We start from the raw sequence: 12,207 nt of genomic DNA, 5'->3' as shown, positions 1-12,207 counted from the left end.
ATAAATAGTAAGAGAATTGTACCCACAATTAAGAGTTATATCATTTTCCTTGCCAAATGTGAACATTTTAGGCCCTCTTTACTTGGTATGGCTGAGATCAGGAGAAATTTGCAGTGACTTTGCGTCATTTTCATGATAGTATAGCTATTGCTTGGCATTCTTACTACAATTCAAACTGGTATGAAGTGGCTCTTGGTGTTGTCTATTTCTTCAGTTTTCCTTTGCAGCATTGTGGGTGGAAGGACCTTGCGCATGTTAGGCAAGCACTGTCCTACACGCAACCCTTATCTCAGTTACCTAGGCTGACCTTGAACTTGTTTGCTTTGGTTTTTCAATACATAGTTTCTCTGTAACAGCTCTGGCTGCTTTGGACTTTGTAGACCAGGCTGGCCTTGAGTTTGCAGAGCTCTGCCTGCCTCTGCATCCCCAGTGCTGGAGTAAAGGTGTGTGCCAACACACCCAGAGACCTTGAACTAGTTTGTATCCTGGGTGGCCCTTTCATTTTTGTTTTTGTTGGAGACAAGGTCTTACTGTATGATCTTGGCTAAGCTGGAACTCTGTGTATAGCCCAGGCTGCCCTTGGATATTTAGTTATATCCTGAATATGAGGAATAGTGCTCCTGTTTCTCAAGTGCTGGGCTTACAGGTAAGTGCCCTCAAATTCTGCAGACCTTGACTTTGTAATACAATTACTTGTAGTTAGGATTACACGCTTACATATACCACCAGGTTTGGCAGTTTCCCTCTCTCTATGGCACGACCCATGTAATGTTTGTATTACTGAAACCAGCTCATACTTGGGGTGGCAAGGTACTAACTGCTATGTTGGTTATAACTACTTGCTTGATTAGCCCTGGTGGAGTGATCAGAAGCATCACTCTTTTTGCCTGGTCTGTGGATGGGCTCTGTGTTTATTGGCATGTGCAATTTTGACATTGTGTGCAATTCTCTGCTCTCCTGTCAGGATTCTATGTATCAAGAAGTAGTGCAACCCTACTATCCTCCTCCCCCCACCAGATTGCTCAGCTCTGATGACACACAGTGGTTTGCTCTTCATCTCTTGAGCACTCTTTCTCTGAGACCCAGTTTAATTTTTTAGATGCCCTTGGAGACCCTAATAGGGTACCAGATCCTCTGGACATGGTTACAGATGTCTCTGAGTTCCTTTTTGGGTGCTGGGAACCGAACCTGAGTTCTTTGGAAGAGGCAACCCGTGCTTTTAACTGCTGAGCCATCTCTCTAGCTCCAGATTTTATTTATTTTATCTCTAAATTTTTTGAAGTCACCAACATCTTTATTGACAATAGACAAGGAAGGTGTGTGTTCACCTGTCTGTTTCATGCTATTAAAGTGTAACTGACCATCATGGCCTGCTAGTACTTCTAGGATCCCATTTATTATGCTCACCTTGCTTCTTGCTTCTCTCCAGTTTGCTAATCACTTTTGTTGTTGTTGTTTTTTCAAGACAAGGTTTTTCCGTGTAGCCTTGGCTGTCCTAGACAGCTTTTGTAGACCAGGCTGGCCTTGAACTCAGAGATCCCCCTGCCTCTGCTTCCTGAGTGCTGGGATTATAGGCATGAGCCACCAAACCCAACTCCAGTTTGCTAGTCTTATGCAAATCTTCCCACTCTTTAAATGGAGCTTGCCATTATGTACTTCAGACTCAATCTTCTTCCCTCTTCATCTCCTTTGTAAATGTTCATGCTCAGGTTAAGATTGTTTTTTTAGTTTTTGGCTGGGTAGCCCAAACTAGCCTAGACTAGACTCACTCTAGCAAGGCAGCTGTTGAATTAGATCTTAGTATGTCTGCCTCCCAAGTGCTGGGATTGTGGATGTGGTACTAGACCAAGGCTAAGGTCTGTGTGTGTGGCATAGAATCTCTCATGGTTTGCCTTGTTCATGAACCTACAGGTTTATTTCCAAGTGGTGAACCTCTATCACAGGGTGCTCCCATCACAGTTTGCAGTTTGACTTGAGTTTGACTAATGTATTTCCCCAGTAGACTTAAAGCAAATTCATTGACAGCAGAAATGACACCCATATTGTGTCCCTTAAAATCTGAGAAGTCAGCTGCAAAGTAATATTGCAGGAATGTTTGGACAATGCAATAAGGTATTCATTCTCTGGTCAATTCCGAGAATGCTATGAACATACAGGCAACATGTAGTCTTTTTTTTTCTTTTTGTATTTTGCTCAAGGTATTTCCCTCCAAATCAGTTGAGAACTACAGTGTTTAAAAGACCTCAAAATAGGGCAACTGAGCACAAGAGGCAGGAGGGGAATGACTGCAGCTTGCTCCCAGGGACTGGAGAAAATCTAAAAAATAAGAAAGAAGGGTGGAATTCATCAGTCTTCTGTGCTAGTCATCCTTGCTTCATCCTCATTGTCTTCATCAGCATCTTCCAACCCTTCCTCCTCTATCATCTGTAACCTCTTCTGACTCATCTGTACCTGCATCAGAACGGTCAGCAAACCAGGTGAAGAAGCTCTCTGGCTCTTCCTGCAGCCACTTCCTGCTGGCCTTATTCTGTATTTGACTTGAGTGTTTTGTCAAATCCTTTCCAGATTTCTATTTATTTGATTTGGTGGACTTTGAAGATGGGTCACCACTCTTTGGTTTTTGGTTTTGGAGACAGAGTTTCTCCCTGGATGTCCTGGACTCACTTCGTAGACCAGGCTGACCTCGATCCACCTGCCACTGCCTCCTGAGTGCTGGGATTAGAGGCCTGCACCACCACGCCCGGCTGTGGGACAGTACTCTTATTCAGATGAAATTCGTTAGAACTTTATTTTCAAAGTAAGGATTTTCATCAAAACAAAAATCTATTCTGTGACTTGATTTAATGTCTTCAAATTCTATTACTTTAATGCAGAGCCTCTTATCCTCCTCCCCAAGAAGTGCGGAGACTTGTGGATGTTTGACAATGGTTGTCACCCAAAACTTCTGGGGATTTAGGCCATCAATTCTGACCTCTTCTGGAAAACAAAACAAAACAAACAAAAAAATGGTTGATAGTTACATTTTTGTTTTACTTTCAAAATTTCCTCACTGGCTTGTCGGTCTATTTCCTTTTTACTTCATCAATATGTTCACTTGCTTCTTGCTGTTCCCTTTCTCCTTCCGGCAGGCTGGTAGAGGCTGATGTGTTCTCCAGCTTCAGGACGGGAACCTGTTTGGTCTTCTTGGGCTGAGGCAGAATTGCAGTGGCCTGAAACCAGGGGGCAGAGCCTTGATGGTCCTAGTCCTTTTCTTTTTGATTGGAGACTTGAGTATTATTTTATTCTGTTGTATTCACATCTTCAAATTGTAGCATATAAAAAATCTGAGCCCACCCTCAGAGGATTAATACCAGAATTGTTCTTCAGTTGTTTGTGTGGCCACAGCATTTAAAATAATTCATATTACCCATGTGTTATTCCACGTCCGGCTGTGGGTCTGGGTCCATGTCCTGTCATTGGTCCGGGTCCATGTCCTGTCGTTGGTCCAGCCATCACTTGCCTCTGGACAATAACATTTCTCATTCAGGGCAGCTAGAGCGATTTAGGGGTGAGGCTTGTGGCTTGGGTACAAAGCTGGGTTCCCAGTCTCTCCCTGGGAGGTGGGAAGTGAGTTCCCATATTGGGTGTTACAGCCAGCTCTTTTCAGAATGAGGCTGCAGGTCTCAATAGGAAGTGGAGGTTTGGGACCTCCACAGACTTAAGTGTCACAGCTCTTTGCTTTGCACCAGGGGAGTTGGGCAAATGTCCGAAACCCGCTGGCAGACTGGGTTAGATGGTAGGTGCTTCCCCGGTGGTCAGCACTGGTCTTGCCACAGGGGAGCAGGTAATTCCCAGGACTGGCGAGCAGCAGGCATGCCCCTCAGGAGCCCTTCTTTTCCAGGAATAATGAGTTTGAGGTAGTCATGGTGGAGTGAGAAAACAAGCCAAACTTTATTTGTGAATTAGATTTTTAAGCGCGTTTGGGTGCAGGGGTGGGGGTGGTGTCATGAGAGTGAACGCTTCTGATACACTAGGGTTGAGAGTACCAGGGCACTTCATCCTGATACACTAGGTTGAGAGTACCGGGGCACTTCATCCTGATACACTAGGTTGAGAGTACCAGGGCACTTCATCCTACATGCTGTGCCTTGTTTACAGTCACGACCACTGGGCCCTATCACACTATCACAAGAAGGAGAAACCAGTACTTGATTAGCCTGTGTATGAGGAGGGGACTCCTAGGCACAGTTAGGGACCATGTGCTGGGGGCTAGGATCTCAGCGCCGGCTGGGGTACTTCCAGGAATTCCCTGTGCTTGTTAAAATTCCTTATCAGGAAAGGGTCCACCTTGTATTTTTCTTTTAGGACTGTGTGATACCCCTTACAAAATCTGGAATTATCAGATCAGGTGGAGCGAGGACTCGGTTAAGAAAGGGAGTCCATTCTACATAGACGGAGCGTCAAAACAGCTATCCAGAGAAGCCCTATTTCTCTGACCTTATTTAGCAGAGCCCCACCTATGTAGATCTTCATCCCAAATTCTTCCCTTTAATGTGTTCCCGTGTGCAAGCTCAGGAAGGGAGACTCCTCTGACTTCAACCCTTTGGTTTTATTGCCTTTTATTTATTGATTTTCTTATATTTTATTGATATCATTATTTGTACAATCACTTTTTAAATTTTAGATAACGTCTTTGTTACGTAGTTCTAGCAGGCCTAGAACTCTGTGTAGACCAGGTTGTCAAGTGGAAGTTTATTGGTTTTTATATCTTAAAATATTTCTTTGCAGTGCAATACACTTCTTAAGTATTGCTGTTTTGTTTGTCCAAAATTTTGATGTTGTATTTTCACTTGTATTCTCTAAGGCTTTATTTAAATAATTTATTTTTATGTTATATATAAAATACATTGGTATTTTGACTGCATGTATGGTTGTGCGAGGGTGTCAGATCCCCTGGAACAGGAGTTACAGACAGTTATTGGGACTTGAACTCAGGTCCTCTGGAAGAGCAGTCAGTGCTTTTAACCGCTGAGCCATCTCTCTCCAGCCCTCAGGTTTATTTTAATTATGAGTATTCATTTATATCAGTGGGTAAGTATGTACATGTGAGTACAGGTGCCCAAGAAGGTCAGAAGTTGGTCCCCCCTCAAGCTGGAGTTCTAAGCAGTTGTGAGGCAGGCAACATGGGTCCTGGGAAATGGACTTGGGGTCCTCTGTAAGAGTAGCATGCACTCTTAGCTGCTGCGTCACCTCCCTAGCCCAGCATGCTTATTTCTTTTAAGACTTTCTTTTACTCATGCCTTACTTAGACTTAACTTGCTTAATTTCTAAGTATTTTAGAGATTTCTAGTAGTCTTTCCATTATTTGTTTGTTTACACCTCCCCCCCTCCCCTTCTTTGGCTTTTCTGGATAGGGTTTCTCTGTGTCACCCTGGCTGCCTGGCCTCGAGCTCAAAGAGATCTGCCTGCCTCTGCCTCCTGAATGCTTGGAGTTAAGGTGTGCACCAACACACCCGGATCTATTCATGGCTTTTCTTTCTTTCTTTTTCTTTTTCTTTCTTTTGTTTTTGTTTTTTTTTTGTTGTTGTTGTTGTTGTTTTGTTTTTCGAGACAGGGTTTCTCTGTGTAGCCTTGGCCATCCTGGACTCACATTGCAGACCAGGCTGGCCTCGAACTCATAGCGATCCGCCTGCCTCTGCCTCCCGAGTGCTGGGATTAAAGGCAGGTGCCACCACGACTGGCTTCTTTCATGATTTCTATTTTGATTTTATTATATGTTGAGAGCGTAAGCTTGAAAGATAAACGTGTTCTGCTACTGTGACATGAAGTGGTTGGTAGACATAGTTATATCCAACTGATTGGTGTGGTGTTGGGTCAACTATTTCCTTATTGAGGGGTCTGGGTTTCCTCTTTAGCAGTGGACTCTAAGTTTTTCTCCTGCAGGATACTCTTGTATTGAATTTTGGTGATCCGCTTGCACATGTACACGCTAAAGATTTTTTTTATTATTATGTAGTGGTCTTTTGTATTTGATAACATTCCTTGCTCTGAGATCTACTTACTCTGTTAGAAAATTAATACAACTAATCCTACTTTCTTTTTTCTGATTGAGCTATATAGTATAGTTATGTAGAATTTCTGTTTTGTTAATTCCTCTGTCTTGTCATTAACTGAATGTAGTTAGATGATTTCTCTTTGGATTATATTTCATCTTTGAGTATGTCTTTTAATTTTTGTATTAAGAGCCTGGATATAATCTACTGAATGAAAAAAAAAATGATGGCAATGGGCGTTTAATTTGGAGTTTTATGTTTAGCTGCCTAGAGTAGTGGCTCTCAACCTGTGGGTCGTGACTTTTTGGTCAAATGACCCTTTCACAGGGGTTGCATGTCAGATATTTACATTACAGTTTATAACAGCAAAATTACAGTAATGAAGTAGCACCTAAAATAACTATTTATTGTTGGGGAAGTTTTAATACATGGGGAGCTGTATTAAAAAATGACAGTGCTAGGAAGGCTGAGAACCACTGGGCTAGGAGTTAAGACTGTTATACAAGTTAAAATTTTGTCTGATGGTCTTCATGCTGTCTTCGGGTTTCCCTAGAGACTTGGTTGAGACATGTACTTTTGTCACTTGATCCCCCCTGTCACTGTTGGTGTGCTGGTAAGGGTACTGGATGGAGGAGTGTGAAGAAGTGTTCTGTGTGACACTGAGGTTTCAGACTGATATAGTTATCACTTTGAGCAGTGTTTCTCAGCACTTAACCCTATCCCCTCACCCTGTGAAGAAAGGCAAGGGACGCTGTAAGTTGGGTCTCTGTCCCTTCATATAGATAAGTAAGGTTCTGGTAAACTCCAGTCGTTCAGGCTCTGGTAAAATAGTTACTCTTAAAGGCAGGCCTTGTTAAGAACAGAATGCCACAGAGTGCTGTCTAGAATGGCCGCTTACTCTTAGGACTCAGAAGGGATTTTCTGTGATTTCTAACATAAGAACCATTCTCACCCAGGAAGTAAAACTCAAAAGCTGAGGATAGGGTCTTGTTCTTTCTCTGTGGTATTGGGTATAAACCCAGGGCCCAGGACATGTCAGGGACAAGTATCCTATCACTGAGCTACCTTTTGAGCCCAGAGTGTCTTAACAACACAGCCCTCAAGTTTGTCTACAGGGAGATTGCAGCATTCCACCAACACAGTTTAGCTTGGTTCCCGGAGAATGAGTGTCTTGCCCGCCAGCCTTCCCTTTCTCCCTTACTTCTCTTTTTTCTTTTTTGTTTCTGAGCGAACAGGTGCCCAGGCTGGCTGTGAAATCCTTGCTTGTCTCTGGAGCAGAGCTGCGATGCATATGCTTGTGCACCCCCACCCCAGCTCTCCCCACACGGCTTCTGTTCTTGATTTTCTGTGTACCTGCCTGTCAGAGTGTTAAGGCTAGCAGCCTGCTCCTGACCTCAGTGCTCTGATGGCTCTTGAGTATTCACTCCAGCATGTTTAATAATGAAAAGCACAATCTATTAAAATTTTTTGATTTAGATTATAGAGTTTGAATGCTACCTTTCTCATGCATACAATAAATAAAAGTAATCAGTTTATATTTCTTATGATTCTTCTGCTATATCTCTAATTATTGTATTTTCCAGATTTTAAAAAAGTTATTTCATAACCATCCACCTGCCTCTGCCTCCCAAGTGCTGGGATTAAAGGCATGCGCCATCACACCCGGCTATTATTTTTAAATTTTATGTGAATTGGTGTTTTGCTTGCATGTATGTTTGAGTGAGGATCTTGGAGTTACGAAGAGTTGTGAGCTGCCATGTGGGCGCTGGGAACTGAACTCCAGTCCTCTGGAAGAAAGGCAGTGCCCTTCACCACTCTCCAGCCCAAGTTGTTGTCGTTTTTATTATTTTGGGGATTTTGGATCTGTTTGTTTGGTTTTCTGAGGCAGGGTTTCTCTGTGTAGCCTTGGCTGTCCTGGACTCGTTTTGTAGACCAGGCTGGCCTCAAACTTAACAGCAATCCACCTGCCTCTGCCTCCTGAGTGCTGAGATTAAAGGCGTGTGCCACCACCACCTGGATGGATATATATATATATATATTTTTTTTTTTTTTTTTTTTTTTTAAATCTAATATATGTGTGGACATTCCTGAATGTGTGACTGCACCATGTGTGTGTGCCTGGAGGCTAGAAGAGGGTGTAGAATCCTCTGTCACTGGAATTCCAGTTCCTGAGCTACCCCATGTGGGTGCTGGGAATCAAACCTGTGTCCTTTTGAAGAACCATCAATGCTGAGTCATTTCTCCAGTCCCTAACTTAGTGGTTTGAGAGCTTTCTAGCTATTGTGATTCCATTGTGATTAAACAACAACAACAAACAAAAACAAACAACACTCAATACTCTAGTTCTGTTTATTTATTATTATTTGTTTTAATATCTTCATATAGATCTGTCTTGATACTTGGGAAGTGGGGTTTTGTTTTGGTTTTTAGGGGTGTGTGTGTGTGTGTGTGCGTGTGCGCGCGCGCTTCTGATTGGTTTTGAGACAGAAACTCTTTCCCACTCACTTCGCCATAACCTCTACTCCAGGGATGGCACCACCCATGGTGGCTGGGCCCACCTGCCTCAACTATTAATCAAGAAAATGCCCCACAGGCTGGTGTGATGAGGGCAATTCTCGGTGAGATTCCCTCTCCCCAGATGTGTGTAGGTACCTCTAGTAAGCCAGACTGAGGTCTTGCACACAGAGACATGTAAAGTACGCAAATGAGATGACATTCAAACTGTATTTGTATGTGTACTTGATTCGGAGTCAAAAGCAAGGGTAGCATTTATCTATCAGTCACAGTATTTAGTTTTCTTATTATTGAAACTTTCTTGTTCGCAGCTCTTGGACAAGCACAAGACAATAGAGAGCATGGTGGAGCTTCTGGACTTGTATCAGTTGGAGGACGAAGCCTACAGCAGCCTCGCAGAGGCCACAACTGAGCTCTACCAGTATTTACTCCAGCCATTCCGAGACATGCGAGAGCTTGCCATGCTGCGAAGACAGCAGATCAAGGTAAGACTTAAACTGTAGCCATGCTGCTTAGTAGTTCTGAGACTTGCTAGTCACACATTTAAAATAATGCAAACAGAATCTTGTCTTTTCCTCTCCTAGGATTAGAAGGGTATCAGAAACCTAAGACTGGATATTTAGTTAATATCTGAAAATCAGCTGTAGACATTTTTTGAAAATCTAACCTGAAAGGCAGCAAAGAACTACTAGATGACACGGTATCCCACCAATTCTGGACTGCTTGTATCTGCAGATATCACCTAAAAAAAATTCAGCATTGATTACCTAAGATTAGCCCTTAGAATTCTGGTTACACAGTGTATTGAATATTCACTGAGAAATCTATAGACTGTATGAGTGAGCCACTGTCACTACTAACTACATTTTCTTGGGAAGCAGTGTGAGGAAAATCACTTAAAGCTGTTGCCTCTCATGCTACTATTTTATTCTCTGTGCCGCTTATGAGTGCTTCCATGCAGGCATAGTGCATGTCATTCAGTATGTCTAATTATTGAGCTCAGTGTGTCAGGGCATATGTGGTTACCCACATTATTCATTGGGATGATCATTTATGTCCTTATCCATAGCTAGTAGTAGGTAGCAAGTTAGGGGACTCTAATTCAAACCTTATTATTTATTTACTAGTTACTGTTAAGTTAGAAAATACATTTTTAAGAAAAGAATTATAAGCCAGACAGTGGTGGCACACACCTTTAATCCCAGTATTTGGTAGTCAGAAGCAGGTGGATCTGTGATTTGGCAAAATATTTGCCATAAGCACAACTAAAATCAATTGTCTGTTACATAGTACCAGGTGGCTGTGATACAGTTTAGTTCTTCTGAAGATAAAGTATTTTCTTCTGCTGTGATAAAGCACCTGGACCCAAAGCAGCTAGGAGAGGGGAGGGATTTTCAGGGTATAGTTCTCCATCCATAATCTATCACTGAAGGGCGCCAAGGCAGGAACCTGGAGACTAGAGCTGGTGCAGAAGCCATGTAGGAGTGCTGCTTACTGGCTTGCTTAACCATGGCGTAGCACTGTGCACAGTGAGCTGACCCCTTCTGCCCACCCCCCACCCCCACCCCCTACTTCAAGAATATGCTTGAGGCACATCCACAGGGTAACCTAGTAGGGGCCATTCTCTTCAATTGAGGCTCCTTCTAAAATGGCTTTGGCTTTGTATCAAGTTGACATAAAACATACCAGCACAATAATTGAGAAGCTAGCTATATCAATAAAATACCAAAATCCCCTTTTATGTAGTGGTTAAATTGAATCTAGGGACTTATGTTTTAGACAGTTCCTTTACCACTCCAATTTCTAGAAATTATTCTTAATGTATGAAGATAAAGTAGTGCCTAAAATTGAGATAGAAACCTATCACTCTGACCCATTAGTACTATGTGTGTGTATCAGTTTAAAAGTTTTGAAGTAGGAAAAGTAGCAATGTGTATAATTATCACTGTGCTATTACTGATGCTCAAAAATTTATTCTGCTACTATTTTTCTATGTGTAGGTGACAGATTTATATTGAGTTGATATCATTATAAATGCATCTTCTTTTTTCTGAGACAGGGTTTCTCTGTGTAGCCATGGCTGTCCTGGACACGCTTTGTAGACCAGGCTAGGCTTAAACTCAGAGACCCACCTGCCTCTGCCTCTAGTGCAGGGATTAAAGGTGTGCACTACCACTGCTCGTCTTACAAATGCATTTTCTAACTGGTAGTCTACAGAGGTTTTGGATAGTCTGTATTGCTACTGTTCCCACGCCTCCAAAAGGAACTGCCTCTTGTGGATCCTACTAGACTTTTGGTGTGCCTATTAATGTCTGAGGGAGACCAGACGAGGGCGGCTCTGCACCCCCGACAAGACATCAGATGTGAAACCAAAGCTCAGCTTGTGGAATTTATGACATTAAATATTTGTTAGAGAGGGGTCTAAAATAACTGTTGAAGCTTCTTGCTGAAGTTGCTGGAAAAAACACTGATTCAGTATTAGCACCAATGAGTTAAGGGAGGGGGGGAAAAACCCACAGTGGATAAAATTAAAAGGGAAAAAGATTAAGAATAAGAAGGGAAACAGACGAAACTTAGACAAAGCCAGTAAAACCAAACCCTGGTTACATGAAAAACATGTATTTCAGTGTATTTTAGATACTTAGTCTAAATTATTTTTTTCATTAATTTTTAAAATTTAACCACAGCCTCCTCTTTCCCGGTCCCACCCTCACATCCCCTCTGACCATTCCTCCTTCCTCTCCTCAGAGAAGAGAACAGCGCCCACTCCCCCTGGGTACCAACCCTCCTCTGCCATCAACACACAGCCAGACTAAGTGCATCATTTCTCGTATCGTTGCCCCATCCGACTCCTACCCTTCCTCCTGCTCTTCCATAAAGCTCCCTGGGGTCTTCCTGTTTGGTTGTGGGTTTCTGCATCTGTTTCTATTATCTGCTAGATTAAGCCTCCCAGAAGACAGTTATGCTAGGCTCCTGTCTGCAAGCATAGCAGATTATTATTTATAGTGACAGGGGTTGGCTCCCTCCCATGGGATGGGCCTCAAGTTGGGACAGTCGTTGGTTGGCCATTCCCTCAATCTCTGCTCTATCTTTTATCCCCACATTTCTTATAGGCAGGTTTTATGGGTTGGTTAGTGTCCCCTTCCCTCTACTGTAAAAAAAAAAAAAAAAAAAAACTCAGTAAATATGGTGTGTGTGTGTGTGTGTTTGTGTGTGTGTGTGTTTGCCCAAGGATGCAGTCCCCAGCAGCTCAGAACAAATAAACACCAAAACTTTGCAGAAATTGTGGGATGCCGAACGAAGAGGCAGAACATGTTAATAGATTGGAAGACTCAATAATGTTTGTAAGTATGTCAGTAAGTTGGTCAGTTTAATGTTGCTGAAATAAAAAGGCCAAGCCAGGCTCTTTGTCAATACCACAGAGAGATAGGCTGGTATTCTAAACACGGTGCTGGCTCTGGAGAGAGCATCAGCAATTCCACCTTTTGTGGATGCAGTAATGGGGTACAAGTGTGAGAAGGAGGAGTCAGTCAGAGTCAGGCCACACAGTCCCTCTGAGTGTGTGTGTGGGGGGCCCAAGCTGAAGCTAGAGCCTCTTACTTGGCCTTCCTTCTTGAAGGGACCACCACACCCCCATTACCACCAACTGGGGAACAAGTGC

At 42.9% G+C, this 12,207-nt stretch overlaps 1 protein-coding gene and 1 pseudogene across 1 annotated transcript in view; one reads left to right on the top strand and one right to left on the bottom strand.

Moving 5' to 3' along the window:
• Positions 1-12,207, top strand: part of Jmy (junction mediating and regulatory protein, p53 cofactor) — a 56,340-nt gene that overhangs the window by 17,418 nt on the left and 26,715 nt on the right. Inside the window, exon 2 of the mRNA XM_051172627.1 lies at positions 8,858-9,031. Within this exon, the coding sequence (XP_051028584.1) occupies positions 8,858-9,031 (174 nt within the window). The remainder of the gene's footprint in view (positions 1-8,857; positions 9,032-12,207) is intronic.
• LOC127212176 (protein SET-like) lies at positions 2,393-8,575 on the bottom strand (annotated as a pseudogene).

This window comes from Acomys russatus, chromosome 30, assembly GCF_903995435.1.
Source record: "Acomys russatus chromosome 30, mAcoRus1.1, whole genome shotgun sequence".
Classification (NCBI taxonomy): domain Eukaryota; kingdom Metazoa; phylum Chordata; class Mammalia; order Rodentia; family Muridae; genus Acomys; species Acomys russatus.
This window is presented reverse-complemented; position numbering and strand designations above follow the sequence as displayed.